Below are 22,223 nucleotides of genomic sequence, written 5' to 3' on the forward strand. Positions count from 1 at the left end.
TGCCATGCCTCTGTTTCCTCATTTGTAAAGTGGAAATAGTAACAGTCTGTTCCTCAGATGTGGCGTAAATGACATAAAGTATGTATAAGGCTGGACGGGGCAGGAGATTCACAGAGGAGGAGGCCTTTGGACTGTGGAGGGTTCAGGCCAGTGGTCAGTTCTTCCATCACTGCTTGCTTTCCATACCCCATGATTAATGGGGAAACTCCTTGCTCCACAGATCTTTCCAGAGTAACTGTTGGTACTCTGCATCTTAAAAGTGGGGAGCTGTGGGGATGTGGGTGGTATGCAGGTGCCAGCAGACACCCAGGCTGCACACAGCAACAGAGGGCTGTGGTGTGAGCCAGGGAATGCAGAGAGGGTGGGCTCACCGACCCCTCGCTCATACTCCTGCATGCTCCTGGCACTCCTCAGAGGAGCCTCAAGTCCTCCACTGGGACAGCGCCCCAGGTGCCCGCCTCACCAAGCTGGGGCAGGGGAGGGCCCATGTCCTCCCAAAAGCCGCCAGCCCTGAGGTGGCTATGGATGTCCACCCAGCCAGCAGCCACCCTTGCCAGGAAGCCTAAATTTAGGCCTTCCCGCCGTGGAGGAGCTGTTTCCCTTGGCGGCATAATTACAGTCATTACGTGCATTCAGATTACATGGTAATAAAATTAGGATCAAATCAGTCCAAATTGAAATCAGATGAGTTAGGAGCAAAGTCATCAATGACAACGTAAATAGAAAAGTCCAAAAGGAAACTTAAACATGCAGACTTGTCATCAGAATCGGGGAGGAGGGCAAGCTGTTTAACCTCCGCTAGGAAGCATGCATGGCTTTGGGGGCTGGTTTAAGCCAGGGTTTAACACTGAGTCCAGGCTGGATCCAGGTCCCGCTGGAGGGACAGGGGGTGGGTCTTGGCAGCCATCCCTAACCTGGAACCTCCAGACCTCCCTAAAGCCCTGTTTATACGTGCCTTGGACATCTAGCACATTACATTATAATCACCAGTGTTTCTTGAGGGCGGAAACTCTCTCCCTTGATGAAACTGCAGCCCAGAGTTAAAGTCCGGTGCTACTTGCCGATGAGCATAATCATTTGACAACCAAATTCTGCCTTGTATGGTGCTTTTCTTCCCAACTAGTTGGGGAGCTTCTTTACTTACCGTGTCTGCACCCTGAGCCTCCCTCCCCAACAAAGAACCCTGCATGTGGTTAGATGTCCACTCATATCTTAATAGAATGACTCCCACCCCAGCTGGCTGGGCGGGATGGGTGCAGGAAGTCTGCCTCTGGTTCAGCAGTTCTCAAGTTCCTGAGTTGGCATTGGGCAGAGAGCAGACCGTGGGTAGCTAAGGGCAGCCTGTTCTCCAAGGATGCCAGGAGAGAGATGGCCCAGCACTCTATCTGCAGGGCCATAAGCGGGAAGAATGGGCCTGACTTCAATGAGTGAAGTGTGCTGGTGCTTGGGACAGAGCACAGCTCCTGAAAGGCACGGGATGCCACCTCTGTCTGCCTCTTGCCATTGTAGCTTTTCAGGCTCACAGCAGCTCCAGCAGGCCCAGACATTGCCCTGCCAAGCTCCATGAGCAGGGGACTAAAATCTGGGGGTGGACAACTTGGCCCAAGTTGCAGGAAGGGAGGCTGAAACTGGGACATCTGAAAAACGAGCTGTGCTGGGTGAAACCGGCCTGGGTGGCCGTGTGCCCAGAGGTGGAGCACCTGCTGTCCCCAAGTCCTGTCCTCATGCCCAGAGCCAGCATGGGACGCCCTAGGCTGAGTTCTGAGAGTAAAGTGGCCCTCAGGCGTGATGGGGGATGGAGGGCACCAGGCAGAGGGACCTGCATGGTCATAAGCTGGTGACATGGGGTTTGCTGCAAGGTGATTGAACTGGAGGCAGGCATGGAGTCAGATGGGAGAGCACCGGGCCCAAGGCTTAGCCCGAAGCTCCCCTAGGTAGGGGAAGGCATCCTGGTGACAGCAGCATGTGGCAGCTTCCTGCCTTGACACAGCCGATGTCTTGCCAAGGTCCCCAGCCAGCTATTTGGGGGAGGAAGGAAAGAGTTGTAAATATTTCTTAGTATCTCTCCAAACATAATTATTTAAAATTTATTTAATTTAAAAAGTTGAAAGTTCCCTAGGAAGATGGGAGATGGGGATGTGCCTGTGTGCTGTGTGTCACACAGAAGAGGGGAACAGGCCATGATCCTCTTTGGAAAGGTCTATGGTGCTGTCTCTAGGCCTGCTCCCCGTGGGGGCGGGATGAAGTGGTAGGAACTGTGGAGGCTTTGGAGGCAGAGAGGATAGTGTTCAATCCCTGCCCACCCCACCCCCAGTAGCTGTTGGTTTTAGGGGAGTAAAGACTGTGCCTCGTCTAAACCCCGGAGGTAGCCACATCTGCCCTCTACAGGAGGCTCTGAACACCAGAGCCGAGGAGCGTTGCTGGCAAGTGCATTGCAGGTACATGGTGAATAGCCACCATCCCTGCGAAAGCCCCTTCAAGATAGTGAGTTCTCAGAAGGGAGGTGCTTTTGTGGTTTTTACCTTCATTTTTCAGATTCAGGGATGGCCAGAGCCAGGAAGACAAGTTGAGGGTTTATGAGGCAGGGAAGAAAGAATGCCAGCAGTCCTGCCACTGGATGTGGAAATAAGGAGATTTTGTCCTGTTTCTCTCAGGAAGGGAAGAGTGAATTTTCAGTGGACCAGTTCGCAACAGGTCCTGGGCCCCCCGGGGAAGGACCTAAGGAGAACCAGAGGCACTGTTGAAACAGGCACTGCAGGCTCAGAAAGGAACTTTCTCCGGTTCACAAGAAGGGAGAAAGGGTAAAATGCCAGGGGTATCACGTCTTTGGCTCAGTGCCGGGTGGATGAGGCAGCCCCTGAAGAGGAAGGCAGCCGAGCAAGAGCCAAGTGTGCAGGCCAGAGGCCTGTCGATGTGGGGACCAAATTAGGAAGACTAGAGAGCCGTCGGAGCTTGTGAAGTCATGGGAACACTTCTCTTACTTCTGGAAAGCCAAAGCAAAGGGTCCAAGTGTTACAGCCTTCAGTGCATCCTTTTCCCATGTGGTCAGAGAGGAAGAAAGTGAACAACTGCAGAGGGCAGTCATGAATCATGAAGCTCCGAAAGACCCAGATGTAGGCTCAGGAGACCTAGATTGGATACTTAGTCCTGTCGCTCAGCAGCCAGGTGGCCTTGGACAGGTCCTCTAAGCAACCTGTGCCCCAGAACCTTCAGCTCTCTACCACCTGTGCCATCAGGGCAGCACTAAACTGCTCTAGAATAGCAGGAGAGGGGGGGGTGCAGTCTCTACGTGGGGTTCGTGGTGAAGTTACAGGGCTACCATAGGTAGAGGAGGTATTAAAGAGCTGTATATCACTGGAAGGAGAGTGGTTGAAAACTTAAAAAACCCATCACCTTGGAGGTATTTTGATGAGCAAGGAAGGCCCAGCACTATAACCTGAGCTAATCTTGCAGAGACATCAGCCCCAAACTACAGAGCCACCAGCTGTTGACTTCTGAGGTCACCAGAGGAAGTGTCTGGAGATTAGAAAGGCCAAGTAAGGTAGTCCCTGGGAGAAAGAGGACAGGGGTGGCCGAAGATGGGCGTACCCTGGCTTAGAGCTGCAGCGTTCACATCAGAAGTTGAGACCTATTAGTGGGTTGTGAAATAGAACTCTTTCTTTTTTAAAAAAAATTTTTATTTTTATTTATTTATTTAGAGCATATGAGCAGGGGGAGGGGCAGAGGGAGAAGAAGAGAGAATCTCAAGCAGACTCCACACTGAGCACAGAGCCTGATGTAGGACTCGATCTCACAACCCTGAGATGGTGACCTGAGCCAAAATCAAGTCGGATGCTTAACTGACCGAGTCACCCAGGCGACCCTAGAATTCTTTCTTAAGAAAAAAACTGGGGGCAACCCCAGGTGGCTCAGCGGTTTTAGCACCGCCTTCAGCCCAGGGTGTGATCCTGGAGACCGGGGATCGAGTCCCATGTCGGGCTCCCTGCATGGAGCCTGCTTCTCCCTCTGCCTGTGTCTCTGCCACTCTCTCTCTGGTCTCTCATGAATAAATAAATAAAATCTTTAAAAAAAAAGATAAGAAAAAAATTGGAATAGACTATCAGAAAATAGGACAGAAATATCCCAGTGTGTTACTCACAGCAGGGGTGAGTACTATGACAAAGAGAAGGTGAGTGGGTGTGTGTACATGTGTCCTGGACCATGGGCAGAGAGAGGGTTGGACCACCTAGCACAGTGGGCCGCGCAGGGCTGTGGAGACCCAGCTTCTCCTTGTGTAGAGTCTCCTTTCCTAACTAAAAGTTAGCAAGAGACAAAAGGCAGGCAATCGTACATACCCCACTCTGGATCCTGGGATGGTCTTTGACACTACTTCCCGATTTGTCGGCGAGGTCACATACAAGGGTCACAAGAACTCTTCTCAGATGGAACTTGCCGCATCTGTCAGGCTGAGACCTAAGGAAATCCTGGAAGCTTCCAACTAATTTTTTTTTAAGATTATTTATTTATTTATTCATGAGAGACACAGAGAAAAAGAGAGAAGCAGAGACACAGACAGAGGGAGAAGCAGGCTCCATGAAGGAAACCTGACACACGGGATTCGATCCCAGGTCTCCAGGATCACGCCCTGGGCTGAAGGTGGCACTAAACTGCTGAGCCACCCGGGCTGCCCCCAACTAATTTTTGATAGGAATTAACTAACTAATAATAATGGTTTACATTTATTCAAGCACTGCTCTGTGCATTTACTGTGTCTTAACCTCATTCAGTCCTCCCAGCAACTGGAGGTCTGTCTATGAGGCAGACACTTGTTGCCCCATTTTACAGAAGAGGGGACTGAGGCATAGCAAAGCGAGGTGAGTTGCCTGAGGTCACACAGTTGGTAAGTAGCCAAACCAGGGTTGAACTCAGGAAGTCTGTTCCCAGTGCTTGTGCTCGTTCTTAGCTTCAGGGCTGCCCTGCTGTCTGCATGGAGAGCTTATTCCTGAGTGTGGAGCTGATTCTGGACTTGGCTGGGCTTTTAGTGCTTGTGAACAAAAATAACAAAGCCACATACTCAAGGCTGGAGGATTGCCCCTCGTGTCTTAGATGAAGGGGAATGGTGCATTGTGTATGTAGTTGTATGTGTGTGTACGTGTAGGTATTATATGCATATATACACTTAAAATACTTATTTCTTGTTTTTAAAATATATTTAAAATAAATGTAAATTTGGGGTTTGTTTTTGTTTGGGGGGTTTTTGTTGTTGTTTTTTCCTAGGATAGCATTTTTTCCCTTCCACAGAGCAGTTAGAGCACCTGTGTATGTAGATACTGGATGTTATCATATTGTATATTGTCATACTTATGAGAATTGACAGTGTTTTTCCTTCATAATCCCTGCAGTGACTCCACATGTAAAAAGACTGCTTTGTAGTAGGTAACAGAAACCAAAACGGTGTTGGCCGTATAGGGACATGGTTCATTCAAACTTTGTGTACATGCTGCTGAAGTGAGGACGGTACATTCAAGCTTTGAGTTTGATTTGAGACAAATGCGGACACTGGGCCTAAACTACATGGACAAGGCTGGCAAATACTGGCTGAGGAAGGTTTCTGACCTGGGGGTCGGACTGGACCACAGGTTGGACAAGCTAAGCATGTATGTTTTCACCTTTTTAAAAAAGATTTATTGGGCAGCCCGGGTGGCTCAGAGGTTTAGTGCCTCCTTCAGCCCAGGGTGTGACCCTAGGGCCTCAGGATCGAGTCCCACATCGGGCTCCCTGTGAGGAGCCTGCTTCTCCCTCTGTCTCTGCCTCTCTTTCTCTCTGTGTCTCTCATGAATAAATAAATAAAATCTTTAAAAAAGGGATCCCTGGGTGGCACAGGGGTTTGGCGCCTGCCTTTGGCCCAGGGCGCGATCCCGGAGACCCGGGATCGAGTCCCACGTCGGGCTCCCTGCATGGAGCCTGCTTCTCCCTCTGCCTGTGTCTCTGCCTCTCTCTCTTTCTCTCTCTGTGACTATCATAAATAAATAAACATTTTAAAAAATCTTTAAAAAAAATAAAAATAAAAAAGATTTATTTATTTATTTGAAAGAGAGAGAATGCAAGTAGGGGGAGGACCAGAGGGAGAGAATCTTTAGCAGACTCCCCGCTGAGCAGGAACCCCCCCCCCCCCCCCCCATGCAGGGTTCAATCCCACAACCCTGAGATCATGACCTGAGCTGAAACCAATAGTCAGAGGCTCAACTGACTGAGCCACCCAGGCGCTCCTGTTTGCACTTTTTAAAGCTAAAGTATGGTAAGCTCTGCTAACCCAGAATATGTGTATGAACTGGAGAGTGACTTTTCCCTGTTGGCTAGTAACTGTTGTGCCTTGATCCCAGTACCTTCCCTACATGAGTTACAAGAGAGCCAAGCTACCATTTGCTGAGCAGAAGGGCATGGTCATGGGAAGAGTGTATATACGCGGATGTAGTCGCTTTCTAGGTTCTGTAACTTGTACATGGTGGTTTATAAGCCAGCTTGTTCCTGTTTGAATGGGGCATATTGATGCCTAAAGACAGTGTATGAGCTGAGCTGCATCAGCAATGGGATATTGATGCAGTTTGCTCACCTAACCCTTTTTTTTTTGTGCCTCCTGTCCCCCCTCTGCCGTGAGTCCTCCTTGGACAACCACAGTCACACAAATTCCCTTCTCTTGGAGCTCTACTACCCCCAGGCCAGCATCACATCATGGAGCCTTAACTAAGAGCCACCCTGTCGTGTGGGGTGAGCTTGTGGGGATTGTGTGCCAGTTCACCCAGGCATCCCACCCCCTCGTCGCTGGGGCTCCCCAGCTGCGCCCATCACATAGCCTGCTACTGCAGAAGCCTGGGTGGAGGTTTGTGCAGAAGAGCCCTTGGAGGAGGAGTCCAAGTCTCCATTCTGCAGAAGAGGACCTTTGGGGCATAGAAATGGTCTGCTCCAGGCCCCACAGCTGTCAGGTGCTGGGCCAGGATCAGAACCTGTGTCTGGGAACTCATCTTTCAGTGCTTTTCTCTCCACCTGACTGACTTTAGGGCCCCCCCAAAACCCACCCACCCCACTGCCTCAGGTCGTGGGCCAGGTGCTATAGGACACCGATCTTGCTATAGCTTGGGTCCACCTGGCCGGCTGAGGCTGGGCGGCAGGCAGCTGAGGGCTTTCCTGAGCTGAGCTACAGTCTCCCCCAAACCTTGAGTCCTGGGGCCTGATAGTGTCAGAGCTTAGGTCTTTAGACTCCCTGCTTTCGCAGTGACCAGCCCACCAACCTGGAGGTGGCTGGCTGGCAACCCAGGCCAGCAGCCAGAGCACCACCACGAGGGGGCTGGAGCATTGCCCAGGCCAGCATGCATCGGGGACGGTGGACAGGCCACAGAGGGATTCAGCATCCCCTCCTGCCCGCTCTGTCTGGGCTGTCAGCTCACATGCTCCGCTTCCTTGTATTTTGGTTCTGTTGTTTCTCTCCCCGCACAATGTGCTCTCTGCTCCTTCAGCCCTTTCCCTGCACAGAGCTTACCTGGCCATGTGCAAAGGGCAGGCTTACCGAGCTCACCTCCCCTCTGCTGATGGCCTCTGTCTCAGGGTCTCGGCTCCAGCTTCTAGGGAGGGAGGGTCCAGCAGCACTCTGGCCATGGCCAGTGGTCAGCTCACAAGATGCACAGAGCTCCCCCTCTCCAGCCAGGGTAGGGTTGCAAGGATAAGAACAGCAGGAGCAACACTGGCCTGAGGGCCAGAAGCCAACTTGGGTTTGAATCTAGCTCCCTGGTTGACTAACTTTATGGGCCTCTGCTTGGGGCAAGATGCCTCACTCAGAGGCCTTGACATCTGGCTGGTAGTGGGGCTTTGGGTATGATCCCCCTAGCTGTGGGGCGGTGCCAATCTTTGTTCTCACTGACACTAACACTAGCACACTGTGTGCCAGGCACAGGGACAGATGATGTTCCTGGGCTGAGGAGGAGGTCTGTGGCCATGAGTGGGCATGGCTAAGACCCCCCAGCTGTCCCCTGACTGGCCTGACCGCTGTGGGTGCCCCTCTTCATGTCACATGACATGTGTGATGGTATGTGCACACATGACCTGCGCCAGTTGGTCCCTTTCCAACTGGAATGGTTCTTCCTTCTCCCAGGACAAAAACAGCCTCAGGCCTTTTTCCTCTGAAAAGTTTGAGCTCCCTGTGTCCGGGAGCGAGCTTACAGACAGAGCCAGAGTGGCACCTTGCCCATTCTGCAGGGTTGGCAGTGTCCCCAAGACCCAGTCCTAGAGCCTTGCCTGCCCCCCCACCCCCCACCCGCCGGCCCTGGCTTCTCTCTCTTTGCTGCACAGGGCAGGGACAGACGAACAGAGGCCAGATGATGAAAGGGGCTGTCACAGACGGGCCTGGTCCTGGGTCTGTGCTCTTGGCAGAGTAAGCTTCAGGGAGCTAAGCTGTCTGGGGAAAGGGAAGGTTTCTCCTGTGAGAGGTAGCACCCTGTGACCCTGCGCACAGGCCCTTGGGTTGCAGGGAACTGCTGAGAGAGGAAACAGCCTTTTTCTTCCACTTAGTGGTCATGTGGTCTCAGACAAGCCACCTGGCCTCTGGTTGTGCTGCCCACACATGAGGAATTGCTGTTCTGAGTGTCCCAGGCTGGTGATGGAGCGGCCTGCGTACTGAGGCCAGGAAAGCCCTCCCCTCCCCGTGACCTGTACCTCTTCTCTCTGCAGCTGGAGGAAGCAGAGCGCTTTGCCATGATGGTGATCGACCTCAGGGAGGAAGCCGGGGAGTTCCTTTCCAAGGGCTACCTGGCACTGGGCCTCACATACAGCCTGCAGGCCACTGACGGTGAGTGCCAGGGCCCCAGTGCCTCCCAGGCATCTTGTCCCACCTGTGCCCTGTCCCCAGCACATCTCCATTGAGGACACACACACACACACACTCACACACTCCTCCATCTCATTTCCACTCTTTGACCCAGACTCCATCACTCTCACACATGCCCTCTTTGTGGAGCTTCCCACCCTTTGTGACCTGGCCCCAGGTCCTCAGCAGAGCTGATACCTGCCCCTGGAACCTCTGTGGGGCTCGCAGTCGGACCCCACAGTGTCTTTATTCTGTTTTGGTCTTACCCTTAGCCCTGCTGTGACCTTCTGGGGCCTTTTAAACATCCCTTGACACATGGCATAGTGCTGGATACACAGTTAGTGCTTGATAAATACTTGTACTTGAAGGATGGATTCCACTCAAGCCTGGCATTCTCTCCTGAACCCTGCCACCTCAGTCGTGTGTCCCCCCATCAGTCAGGCAGCCACCTACATCTGTCTGCTTGCAAGAGGGGGAGTAGTGGGGTCCCATGCAGCCTAAACCTAGAAGAGTAATCTGACCAGGGCTGGGCTAGGACCTGGATGACCAGTCATTTTAAAGCTTACTGAGTGGTTCTGTGTGCAGCTAAGGCTTCAAACGCCTGCCTTTGGGATCCCTGGGTGGCACAGCGGTTTGGCGCCTGCCTTTGGCCCAGGGCGCGATCCTGGAGACCCGGGATCGAGTCCCACATCAGGCTCCAGGTGCATGGAGCCTGCTTCTCCCTCTGCCTATGTCTCTGCCTCTCTCTCTCTCTCTCTCTCTCTGTGTGACTATCATAAATAAATAAAAATTAAAAAAAAAAAACAACGCCTGCCTTTAAAATTTAATACTCAAAACACTCAAAATTTGTTAAAATGGTTAAAAAATAAAAGAAGAGGCCTATGGGTAAGGAAGCCCAAGGAGGCAGGCATCAGGCCATGGAGCCTGTCTCTCAAGGCTCATGTGGCAAAGAAGGCAAAGGAGTGGAAGGACCTGGTATGCCAAGAGGCATGCTGGGAAGCTGGGCCAAGTGGACATCCCACACCCTCCCCCAGTCACTAGGGTGGTAGGTGGCATCAGTCCACAGCTGCTTGAGTGTAAGCATTTGCTGGATGGGACCCTAATCGGGCTCCACCCTGCAGAGCCCATGTGCCCTGGGATGGGGCAGGGCTGGGTCGGCACCCCTGCAGCAAGCCTTCATGGCTCTGTCTCCATCCTGTCTTCCTGCAGCAACTCTGAAGTCCAAGCAAGATGAATTGCACCGGAAAGCACTGCAGACGCTGCAGAGGTAAGGAGGGCCCCCGTCAGAGCAGAGACGCGGGGTGGCACATTCACATGCTTTCTCTCAGTAGACCCTCAGGTATAGACGGAATAAAAGTTTCTATCCCCATTTTATTGACCAGGAACCCAAGGCTGAGAGCCCCCAGGGGACGCAGGGACAGACCTGTGGGGTTGGGTAGGCAGGCCAAGCCCTTTGATGGTGGAATGCCCTTCAGGCTCAGCCCCTACCCCCTGGGGCTCGGGGTTCTAACATGGGAATCATAGCCCATGACTGTTGGGATAATTATGTGAAATGAAGTTAGAAGAGCACCTTGCATATGTGCCTTAGGTGTAGCAAGGGCTCAGAATTGGTGTTTGCCTCCTCCTAGCCCCTCTTCAACTTGAGGGCTGTGAGGACCCTCCCAACCCCCCAAACCCCCCAAGCCTTCCTCACAGAGATGTCCTGGCAGCCAAGATCCTGGAGAGAAGGAGGGAGGGGGATGCCAGAGAAGCCCCTCCCCTGTGGAGTACTCCCCCCAAGTACTGCTGTGGAAGCTGCTGGCTTGGGGCCTGCCCTAGACTCCTTATGCCATCTTTGTGGGAACACATAGGACATCCAGCCCCTCAAGGTGAAAGAGTTCCATTCCAGCCAATCCCCATGGAGCTACCAGGGTCAGCTCTTCATTCCCAAGGCTTCTCTCCCAGCGAAGCCATTCCCAGTCCCTCCACATACAGGAGCGTTCCTTTCTGTCCTGTGGTGGAGAGGTCAGGCTCCAGGCTCTATACAAGGCCACCACAGGGCCTCAGCTAGGCCAACAGTTGCCTAGAGGCGAGGAGCATTCCCCACTGCCCAGTCCTCCCCTCTCGGATGGTCCCCTCTTGGAGCTTGCTTGCCTGTGGGCTGCCACCATCATCTCCCATCGGGCACCCCCCTGAGAATGTCCGACCTCTTGCCCTGCAGCACCCAGCACAGGGCTGGCCTGCTGGAGGCTGTCGTCACACACTGGGTGCTCAGTCCTTGCTAACTGACCTGTCACTGCCTTTCCCCACACAGAGCCCAGCAGCTGGCGCCCGGTGACCCCCAGGTCATCCTCTATGTCTCCCTGCAGCTGGCCCTCGTCCGCCAGGTGGGTTGTCACATTTCCTAACTCCCAGGTCCCTAAGTGCTGCTGATCTGCTACTGGTACCACTTTTACCAGCCATGTGGCCCTTTGCAAGTCACGTGACCTGTCTGAGTCTCTGTTGTCTATTACGTGAGCACCTTTGTACCCACCTCCGAGGGACCTAGTAAGGATTAAGTCAGAAAATGTGGTAAAGCACATGGTGGGCACAGAGGAAGGGATTGTTCTCTGCCCTCACACCCCCTTGAACAGTGCGGTCTCCTGAGAACTTGTTGAGTGACCACAGGAAGGATTTCTGTACTCACCTTCCACCAGGCTTTCTCCACAGGGCTCCTGACTTCCAAGTCCTGGGCGAAGCACTTGGTACCTCTCTGCGACTGTTCACCAAGAAACGTCACTCTGCTCTGGCGTTCTAAGGAACACAGTCGGAAATACCTGGAGCCACTTTATTTTTAGTTCTCTGTCAAGGCACCAGTGCTTGTCTTGCCAGTCAAGTTCATGATCTTTAATTATTCAGCCACCTCTGATGAATGGGGTCTGTCTACCCAGAGAGAATGGTGGCTGGGCCAGGCCAGTGGAGCCTGGCACCCAGCTCCCTTGGGGACCTCAGATCTTGGGGAGCTTAAGGGAGTTGAGGACTCTTGCATGGACTCTAGGCTAGACCTGGCCCACCTGGGTCTCTGATACCTTGCAGCCCATCCTGCTCAGAACACATGTGGCTGCATGAGCAGTGACAGCTGTGGATTTGGATACTCAGCCCAGGATAATGGGCTTCACCCTGGAGAATCAGCAGGGAGGAATGGCCTTGGGGAGGCACAAACAAACTGAAAGGTGACCACAGTAACCTAGCCTCCTTCACTTTCTTTGAACTTTCCATGAAAGGAAGTTCCCGTGGAAGGAGTCTGGGCCTGGCACTAACACTCAAGGTGTGTGTGCGTGCACAGAGGCTGGGTGGAGACCCGGCTGGGGCCAGGTACACCAGGGAACCGAACGCCCCAGCTGGCTGCACCGTAGACCCTTTGGGGAGCATGGGAGTCTCCTGTTTAAGGTTTGGTAAGGAGCAAGACTTTCTAGAAAAGACTCCCAAGGTTCCTGGGAGAATAGGTCTCTGATATGGACAGAGGCGCAAGAGCCAATGTAGTCACCAGCCCCAAGGGCGTAAGAGAACACACCCGTCAGGATGAGGAGGAGACATCTTACCTGCTTGGTAGCTGCCTGGGCTCTGAGGGGTTGGGGAGGGAAGGGCACATCTTACACATGTGGTACGGTGCAGGACATTTCCTTACGTTGTCTGACCCTCTCAGCCACCGGCACAGTCATGACCATCACCCTCACGTTGTAGCTAAGAACTGCAGCTCAGAGAGGTCACCTGAAGGCTCCAGCTGGGAAGTGGCAGGGCTGGCATCCGTGCCTCCACCTGACCCCAGAGCTGAAGCTCTTGCCACTGTGGGCTCCTGAGCAAGATGAGGCCTCCGTCACTGCATGAACAGGTGCAGAGGAGAGGCCACCTCTGGGTCTGCACCCAGGGACCTGAGGGGCCTCCTTGCAGCCCCTACATTCACCTAGAACCTCTATGCTATGCCATGAACCTGCTCCCCTTTACCCCCAAGCAGCAGTGGCTTCCCGAGCCTGACTTGGGACAGTGAGTCCCTCTCGCCATGGTATTTAGGGATGGGGTTTCTCATCAGAGCACCCACCCCGCCCCCAAGGGCCCAGGGTCTCGCTCAAGTCTGCTGTGCCTTCATTGGCCGGCTCTGGCACCAGAGTCCTGGGGGAGGCGGGCCTTGGAGAAGGTTGCTAAGCTGGCACTTTTCTCTGGCAGATATCCAGTGCCATCGAGCAGCTGCAGGAGGCCCTGAAAGTGTGCCGGGATGATGCCAACGCCCTCCACCTGCTGGCGCTCCTCTTCTCTGCCCAGAAGCACTACCAGCATGCCCTGGACGTCATCAACATGGCCATCACAGAGTATCCTGAGAACTTCAAGTGAGTTCCCTGTCAACACTGCCAGGGCCTGGGGGCTGGCCTGCCTCAGACACAGGTGCCTGTTCACACCTCCACCCTGCCACATAGTCAGCCAGCACACACTGATTAAGTGCCTGCTGCATGCACACCTGCTGGCTGGAGGGGCAAGGTGGGGCGAAGACCTGTAGGGTCAGAGAATAGCTCTGGCGTTCCATGCCAGGAGGCGTCAGGTGGGGAGTGGCAAGCTCTGTGCAGCAGCTGCAGGCTCACGGGGACTACGTGGGTCACAGAGGAGACGGTGTTCAAATGCATGTGCTTGAGCTGCTTCCACCCCACCCCGGGCTCTGCATTGGAGCCTCATGGGACACTGACTCATGTAACTTAATCATAACCCTGGCATAGCCAGCCAAGGATGAGATTCTAACACTGACTGGACCTGGACTGGGGAGGCCAAGTGAGCCATCTCCCTGCCTCTAGGCAAGCCACAGGTATTGGGGGGAATGGGTTCTCTCCTTCCAGAGCAGTCCTGGCCTCTCCCTCCATCCTTGACAACTCCTCACCCCCCGTGTGCCACACTGCCTAGATTCCCCTCTTTGAAATAAGATTTATGCTGCATTTGGCCCAGGCCATGGTGGGTGTGGCAGAACTAGACTTTTCTGCCCCCACCTATACACAGAGGACCCACTGCCACCCAACCAGGGCACGGGAACAAGAGCCATGCTGGGCCAGCTGAGGCAGTAGGGTGTGTTGCTCTGCAGGAGGGAACAAAGAAGTCAGTCATCTTTTATTTCTGCCCCCCTCCCCCAAGGCCTGTGACACTGGGTATAATAGATCGTTTTCTCTGAATCCCGTGAACCCAGGATAAGGGGTCCCTGAACACCCCCATTCCTACCATATTACACCTTCAGGTCTGAAGGAGGGCTATTTAAGACCAGCTAGGGGCTGTCCGCTTCAGACAGCAGGAAGAAGCATGGTCTTGGCTACCTTGAGGGGTGACTCACACTGGCAATGAAAACAGATACACAAAGAATTAGGTGAAATTGGTGGGTGCCACCGCTGTGTTAAGTGATAAAGGGAAGCTGCAATTGTCCCAGTCCGAGTCTCCCTTTGTGTGAGGAGCCTGGGCATCTGCCTCTGTCCATCCCTAGCCGAAGAGGGACAGAGCTGGCTTTCCTGAACCTTTGGCCTCCTTCAGAGGATGCCATGGGTAGCTTTGCGTGTGATTTTTGCGAGAAGGCTTTGTCCTCACCAAGGCTCAAGAAAGGTGTTTTGGGAGCAGCAGAGTGCCTTTAGGGTAAGCTTTCCAGTGTGCCCCACTGAAGAGCAAGCCCCAGTGAATAAAGCCAAGGGTGGGCGTTCACCCCGCAGGTCAGCCCTGCTTTTCCTAGGCCACCCTGACTCCCTGCCCACAGCACCCTGACTCCTGACCTTTCCTGTCCCAGGTGGGTCTCAGCCGCCTGTAGCCAGGTGTAGGTAGAGATGATGCATGAACTTGACATAGCCCATTCTTTGTGTTCAGGAGATGGCCCTGACTCTTGGCCTCAACCCTGCATTTGAGAGGTTACTAAAATTGAAATCAGTTCACTTGAAAAGGCAGGTAGCTTAGGGAATACTAAAACACAGATAAAACAGCGTGTGTGTACAAGAGATTAGTTACCTTGTCTCATTAATCCCAAGCACAATACAGCAAGGCCTACCTACGTGTAGAAGTTTATTTTTTACTTTTAGTGAAAATACACTAAGGACAAAGGTCCTCCTCTTCTAATACCTGTTTACCTCGCTTTTTTCAAGCTCCATTCTCACGATTATCAGGCAGTCTGACCCACTGTCTGCTGCTAGCCGTGTGTGTGTGTGTGTGTGTGTGTGTGTGTGTGTGTGTGTCTGTTTACTCTGTGGTCAGTTAGGCTTTGATGGAAACAAAAACTGTCCTTAAGGAAACCTTAGAATCCTAGAGTGGGGAGGGCTCCTTGCCCTGCCCCCAGGTCAGAGTGTGTGGCACAAGAAAGAGAGTCTGGGCCTGGCATCAGCCATTGTTTGACCAGCAAGTCCTTTTCCTGAATGAAATCTTACATGCATTGGAGACTCTCTGGGAGCAAGGGGAACAGAGCTATCCTGATGGAAACAGGGCAAGGGATTCTCGTGCTGCCACCTGGCCCTTCCACGGGCTCTGCGTCCCAGCAGGGAGCCTCCCATTCCAGTGTCTGACATCTTACTGCAGTGTCTCCTCCTAACTTTTGGGCTGAATGCCTTCTGCTGGTAAAATCTTGTCCCCTGGCCTCATGTAGAGAGCCTAATGGCATTTTTGGAAAATCTGCTGGAAACCCATGGCATGAGGGGTTGGTGTTGGGTTTAGAAGGCAGCACTCTGGCTCTCCCTTAACCTCCGACCCGCCTCAGGGAAGGTGGCTCCTGGGCTGGGTGAGGAAGCCCCCTTGTCCCCAGTCCCTCCCCTCTTGTTGGTAGCATGTGTGCCCTTCCCCCAAGGGTGCTCCCCACCCCCACCGTCCTCACCAGCACTCAGGTGCTGACTCCTTCATCAGGGAATGCTTCACTCACTGCAAGTGTCTTCATGGGGGGTAGGGGAGAGGTGGTCCTTGCGTGGTTGGTGACTCCTCCTTGTGAGGCCCATGGATGGGCTTCTGGGCCTCCAAGAATGCCTAGATCTGAACCGTAACATTTGTGCCTATGTGCGTGTATCCAGGGAGATGGCTTTCAGCATATCCTCTATGGGACGCAGAAAAAGTGACAAGCCTATCCCCAGTGCAGACTGTGTTCTTGGTTAATTTGTAGCATAATCGTGCCGCTCTGTCAACTGTGTCCCTACCTCTGTAGGCAGGAGCCTTCTGAAGGGGCAGGTTCTGCATGAGAATACAGCTGCCCCATCCTGCTGCGGTATCAGGAGCTCGGGCCATGGGGCTGACAGCAGGGAGACCTCTCTGGGGTCTGAGCCTAAGGAGGTAAAGTGTTTTGAGTCCCATCCCTAGGGTTCTTCTCTTTTGGGTCACAGTAGAGAGGCCTGGGGACCAGAGCATCCCATTCTCTATGATGCCTCATTCTACAAAGCCTGCCCATCCAAGGACCAGTAGCAGATTCTTCATCTCTAAGCCACTGTGAGTCCCTCCCCTCCAAGACCATGAGGACCTCCATCTTGATTGGAGCCAGCCCTAAAAGGCTGCAAAACTAACTGAAAAAAAAATATAGAGTATATCTGGGGTCCTGAACTATTGAGACAATACATTTCTGTTATCTTAAAAAAAAAAGAAAAAAGAAAGAAAGAGAGAAAGAAAAAAATCAACTCTTAAAAAAATACATATGATAGGAGGTTGGGAGGGGTTGTGGAAAATTCACCTACCACACAGCTCTGGAGTGACCATAGAGCATGACCATGGCTTTTTGCGAATGAGGCAACACTCTTCCCCACAGATGGAACAGCAGAGTACAGAAACCCATGGATTAGCAGGAAATGTCATTGAGCCCATTACCGGCCAGGGATCACTGAAAAATGTCATTGCTCTTCAACTGAGACTGCCCTGCTTCTCCAGCTGCTCCCTGCACCGGTAACAAGCTGCGCGTGGCTCCAGCTGTTGCCACGGCAGATAATTCAACAGCCGGTCCAGTAAATACCATTGCAGCAAAACAAAACAAAACAAGAAAAAGTCAAACCTCCTTCACCCTGGCCTCCGCATCCCCAGTGAGGTCTCCATTTGAGGGCACTTAAGGACCGGAGTTCTGTATGCCACCGAGAGTCCCCCGAAGGCTGCTCTGAGGGGCTGAGGCTTTTCAGAGGCTCCTCTTTTCTGCAGAACCTGCCCATGCATCGGCTCCCAAAGGCTGTCTTAGTGAAGCAAGCGGCTGACAGGCCGGTGTGGAGGGTGGAGCAGGCCTGGCACAGGGGGGCAGGCCAGTGGGTGGGACGCAGCCCTCTCCACAGGAGCTTAGCCCCACATGAGGGTCACATGGAGGCTCCCGCCCTCGCCAGGTCGTGCGTCTCTTACCTGCACCGCTCCCAGCAGCTTGCTCATGTGCCAGACACTGCCACCTGCCCTGCCTCCCGCTGCCTCCTAAGGCCTGTTGGAGGACTCCGATAAAAGAAGGTCTTGCAGTCGGTTTAGAAGCATGTTCAGGGCAGCAGTGTGAAGGGACCTGGCAGGCAGCTCCAACAGTGAGACAGCAGGTGGGACCTGAGGGTGGGGTGCGCGGTGGGTGCAGAGCGAGAGGAGGGCGCCCGGAGGTGTAGGCAGAGGGCAGAGGCCCTGGGAGAGGTGGAAGCTCCTCAGCGGCCCAGGAGGCCCCCATTCCTACAGACAAGGCTCAGGACTCCTGGAGAAAAACCCAGCTCTTGTGGAGCTGAACTTCTGGAAATCCACCCCCGAATTCAGGGATTAGAAAGAAAGCAGAGAACCTTGATTGCTGAGCTGTGGGCTGACCTTTAGTTAACGGGGCTTGGGTTTAAAAGGCAGAAACGTGATGAGGCGGAGACCGATGGCCCCGCGGGGACAGTGTGAACCTGGCCCCGGGGGCAACCAGACACCCCAGCAGCTTCCTGAAATCCTGAGGGCTCCCGACTAAGCCCCGACACATGTGCCCCGGCCAGCCTGCAGGGGGCCTCAGGGGGGCAGCAGACTCCCTCCGTACACCGGGGCCGGGGCCGGGGATGTGAGTGGTCGGGTCCTGGGTGAGCTTGGAGCTGCCTGTGCTCCCCTGGCCCCGGAGGGAGGCAGCTGGGAGGCTCAGCTGGGGCGGGACGGAATATGGGGTCAAGGGGAACAGGCCACCGATAAGCAGGTTCCTGAGGCTGGGGCTCTGGGGGCACTGGTTTTAGGTAACAGATTCCTTGTGCTTTAGTCAGGGCGCTTGTAGTGAAAGTCACCATGGCAACCAAACAAAATTCCTAGGCTTGATGATGGGAGCTTTCCAATAACCAGCCTGTCAGTCACGGCCCCCACCCAGACCTGGCAGCCCGCCAGACTGGTTTTGCAAAGCCAGACCGTGGGTGGATGGCGACTGACAAGACCACCTCCTCCCACCCCACCCTGTGGGGGCGCTAGGCCCTTCGGGGAGGTTCCGCCTGGCCCGGCCCAGGCCCCCAGGGGGACCTGGAAGATCCTGGGGGGCACTCCCCCAGTGCGGGAATCATACGGGCCTCTCAGCAAGCCGGAGCTTGCCGTGTGTAAACAAACTAGCGGCGCAGCCATCTCCCCCAGGAAACCTAGGCTGTTTTGGAAAATGTTTGAGCTGATAACTAGGCATGAGCTGGGGCCAGACCTTGGCTGGTTCTGGTTGAGGCTGACTGTGGCCTCAAGGGCACCTCTCTGATCTACCTGGCCCGCCTCACCTTTTTCTCAGGTTATTTCCCTTGGTGCATTCCACTCGGGCAGAGGGATCGGAGTCCAGGGCCTGCGTTACCATTTCTGACTTAACCCCGGTGTGTGTATTGGACGGCTCTTATTAAGGACTCATGGTAGATCAAAAAGACACTTAAAATACCAACACTCCAGTGAGGGGGCTGGGATCAAAGGTATTAGCACAAACATAGTTTGTCACTTTGCTGGATTCATTAAACATCTCTGGCTAGCACAGCCCCCGGGGAGGAAAGAGCCAGGGGTTAAACTTGCAGGCCGTGTGGCTGAGGGAAGTGTTAAGCCAGGCATAATCACTGGCACCAGCACTTTCTTCCCCAAAGGTCAGTTCCTCATCAGCTAAGCTGGTTTGACATTCAGCATTTCCCCTTGCTGGTTATTCTGTGGAGCCTCCTATGATCTTGCTCCATGTGACGCTGCAGTCAGGGGACTCGGTCTCCCCACGCCGGTCTGCTTTTGTGCTCCACAGGAGGGTCCATGACCCAGGTTGTTTGGTTTGTTTGGGGTAGAGAGGAAGTGAAGGAAGGTATCCTTTGCAGGGTTTTCTTGTTTGTCTTTTTTTTTTTTTTTTTTTTTTGCAAAAGTGATTCGAGCCCTTGGTTTGCTGATCCTCACTCCCCGAGCTCCCAGCTGACAACTTTTGCTGGATGCAAACATTGTGGCCCAGCCCCAAGACCGAGCCTGTCTGCCCCTAGGAGAGCGGGCATTCTTGCCCATGAGGCGGGGCTGGCCTCCCCTCTGCAGTGGGTGGTCTTCGAGTCCCAAGGATCTTCTCACTGAGCAGAGATTAGAGACCAAGACCAAGGTGTTAGCTTCTTGGTATCTCATACCCTCCCTTTGTTCCACCTAGGGACCTTTTTTCTGGAAGTTCTTTCACTCCTGACTGGTCATAGAAAGGCTCTGCTTGGTTTGTGTTCTTATCTGTCAAGATCATGTGTTTGTGTTTGGAGCTTCATCTGGAAACAACAGGAGGTAGCCAGCAGCTAAGGGAAGCAGGGCCTGAGGCCTGTGGGTCAGCATAGATAAGAAGGCCTTGCCGTCCAGCTAGCCACAGGCCTGCTTAGGTGCGGTTGCTCTCAGAAAGGCCCTGAGGCTGTTCTCAGGGCAGGGCCCTTGAAGCAAAGAGGGACTCATTTCAAGAAGCAGAAGTTTGTTGGCTGTATGTTTTTAATACTTCAAGGTCACTTCATTTTGAATGAATTTGGTAAGAGGCGGTGTGGGTCAGTGTGAGCCTCAAAAGATGAGGGTATGTGGGTCAGTTAATGCTCCAGACCCAAGGGAAAGTTATTGGTTTTTAGGGCTACGAGCTGCTGACAGGATCCCTTTCCTGTTAGGGGTTAGTCTAGAGGAAGGTAAGAAAGCTGGGCTTCACTCTGACCCTCCACCTTAGGGGGAAGTCACTCCCTGTTAGAGTTATTTCAAAATAGTACCCTCAAAAAGCATGTGTGTGAGTTTAACCAGTTAGTTTCCCTGGTGGAGTCTCCCAGAGGCATGGAATTTAGAGGAGTGTGTGCAACACGTGTTGCCCTGAACCCTAGGCCACAGGTTAGAGCCAGGTGTTGGAGCCAGGTGACTCCAACCTGAATGAGGGTGAAGGGGTGGGCTGACTCCTACCAGAGGGCCTGTTCCTTCCCTTCCCCTGCCCCCCATCCTGTTCTAGGAGTGGGGCCTCTGTGCCTGGTCAGCTGGGTCTCCCACCCCACCTTTGGGTCGTTGTCATCCTTGCTGGGCCACCCTGCCCGCACCACTGGGCCTGGAAGCCCCCCATCGCACCTCTATTGGTCAAAACTGAAAACTGAACTACTTGATTGAGTACTGGATTCTCTTATGGTTTGTTTGAACTTCCCCTCATGGGTGGAAGCACCTTTGGAGCAGAGACTGAGAGGCCTGTGCCCTGTATTTCCTAGAGGCCTGCTCCACCTCCTCACTGTGGGGGACCCATGGCTAGACACCCAGCACACCCCAGTAGACCCTCCGATGGGCAGACTGGGGGAGTTGTTTTGTTCGTTACCCAGGAGGGAAGGATGGAGCCCATAGGGATGTTGGCATCCTACAACCCTCATTCCACTTACCCTGTTGTTTTATTTGGATGTGTTTATTTTTCGCTCCTTATAGCCCTCCTACTTGAAACAACTAATGGGAAAGCTAGAGGATATCTCAAGGTCAGACAGCTGGTACAGGGCAGAGCAGGGGCTAGAACCCAAGCCAGGTGGCAGGCTGAACAGCCCTGAGATGCTTGAACCCCATGAGCGTCAGTAATAGTAAAATAGCAGCGTACCCAGTGCTTGCTCTGTGCCAGGCGCTGCTCCGAGCGCTTCACGTGTGTTAAGTCCCTGATCTCCTTGGGGACCTGTACAGCAACCGCTGTTACTCCCACTTTACCAGTGAGGGCATAAGCGAGGTGTGCCAGGGGCTGGGTAACGATGGGTAGGGCAAGCCTGGATCAAGTGCTTTAGGAAGTGCGAGCCCCCTGCTAGGCTTTTTCTTTTTTTTTTTTTTTTTTTCCAAACTTTAGAATTTTTATTGAATCTTCAATCATGTAAGGCACATTAGTGCTAAACTAATGGGATTTCAAATATAAAAACGTAAATGAGTAATTTTCACCTTTTCCCCCCAACCCTTTTTTCTCCCTCCATTTATTGTCCTCAGTTGTTCTCTCTGAGGGTGCAGGAGCAGGCATACCCCAGGAAGGAAAATTGACCAAATAAGAAGGCAATGCAGGACCAAATATTGGGGGTGGAGCAAAAGCAATAGGCATAGCAACTATGAAACTCGGAGGTCGAGGAGGTATAAAGCAATGAGCAGTAGGACGAGAAGGTAAACCGGGAGTACTGGAAGACAAGGGGAGAGACCTTGGCCAATTTTCCACGGGGTGCCGCGGGCCTCACTGTGGGAAAGAAACATGAGCCAGCCTTTCCTTGCTAACCATTCTTGTATTTCCTAGAGGCCTGCTAGGCTTTTCTGTACAGATTTTTCTATATATAATAGTCCCCCCTCCCCACCCCGGCGGTATAGATACCATCCTTCCCATTTTACGGACACAAAACTCCAGTTCTGAGTTTTGTTTGGTATTTTTTTAAGATTTTATTTATTTATTCATGAGAGATAGAGAGGCAGAGACACAGGCAGAGGGAGAAGCAGGCTCCATGCAGGGAGCCTGATGTGAGACTCGATTCCGGGTCTCCAGGATCAGGCCCTGGGCCGAAGGTAGACGCTTAACTGCTGAGCCACCCAGGCGTCCCAAGTTCTAGAGAATTTAAAATGACTTGCCCCAGAGGTCACATGGCTGGAAGAAAGGGAAGCTGGGGTTTGAACTTGGGTCATCAGATGAGGAGCTGCTTCTCAGCACCGAGTCGGGCCTGGGGCACGTGGGATGGGGCCCTCTTCCTGTGTAACTCTGCGCGGGGGGCAGGCTCTGGCCTCCTGGCCCAAGAGTTAGACTTTCCAGAGGCGTGGCCGCCTGACTCAAAGAATAGCCTGCTTTTTCACTCAATTATGTGTTTTCTGTAAAAATAGAACTCTTCATTAAAACAGCACGGCACAGCCATCAGCCGGAATTACTAATTACTGTCCTTTAAAGAGATAATTCCCCCTTCTGTGCATTTGCCACACCTGCCACCACCCCCTCCCCCACCGTGGCGGGGCTCCCACGAGGGCCAGGAGCCGGAGGGATGGGGCTGGTGGGACTAGGGGAGAGTGGACCGTT

At 53.3% G+C, this 22,223-nt stretch overlaps 1 protein-coding gene across 7 annotated transcripts in view; it reads left to right on the forward strand.

Annotated features, from left to right (window-relative positions):
* The window catches only part of TTC7A (tetratricopeptide repeat domain 7A), a 144,615-nt gene that overhangs the window by 90,623 nt on the left and 31,769 nt on the right, over positions 1 to 22,223 (forward strand). For all 7 annotated transcript variants that reach the window (XM_025466022.3, XM_035696196.2, XM_035696198.2 and 4 more), the window contains exons 12-15: positions 8,701 to 8,818; positions 10,046 to 10,103; positions 11,130 to 11,202; positions 13,019 to 13,179. In XM_025466022.3, coding sequence (XP_025321807.3) covers positions 8,701 to 8,818; positions 10,046 to 10,103; positions 11,130 to 11,202; positions 13,019 to 13,179 — 410 coding nt within the window. The remainder of the gene's footprint in view (positions 1 to 8,700; positions 8,819 to 10,045; positions 10,104 to 11,129; positions 11,203 to 13,018; positions 13,180 to 22,223) is intronic.

This window comes from Canis lupus, chromosome 10 (genome assembly GCF_003254725.2).
Source record: "Canis lupus dingo isolate Sandy chromosome 10, ASM325472v2, whole genome shotgun sequence".
Classification (NCBI taxonomy): domain Eukaryota; kingdom Metazoa; phylum Chordata; class Mammalia; order Carnivora; family Canidae; genus Canis; species Canis lupus.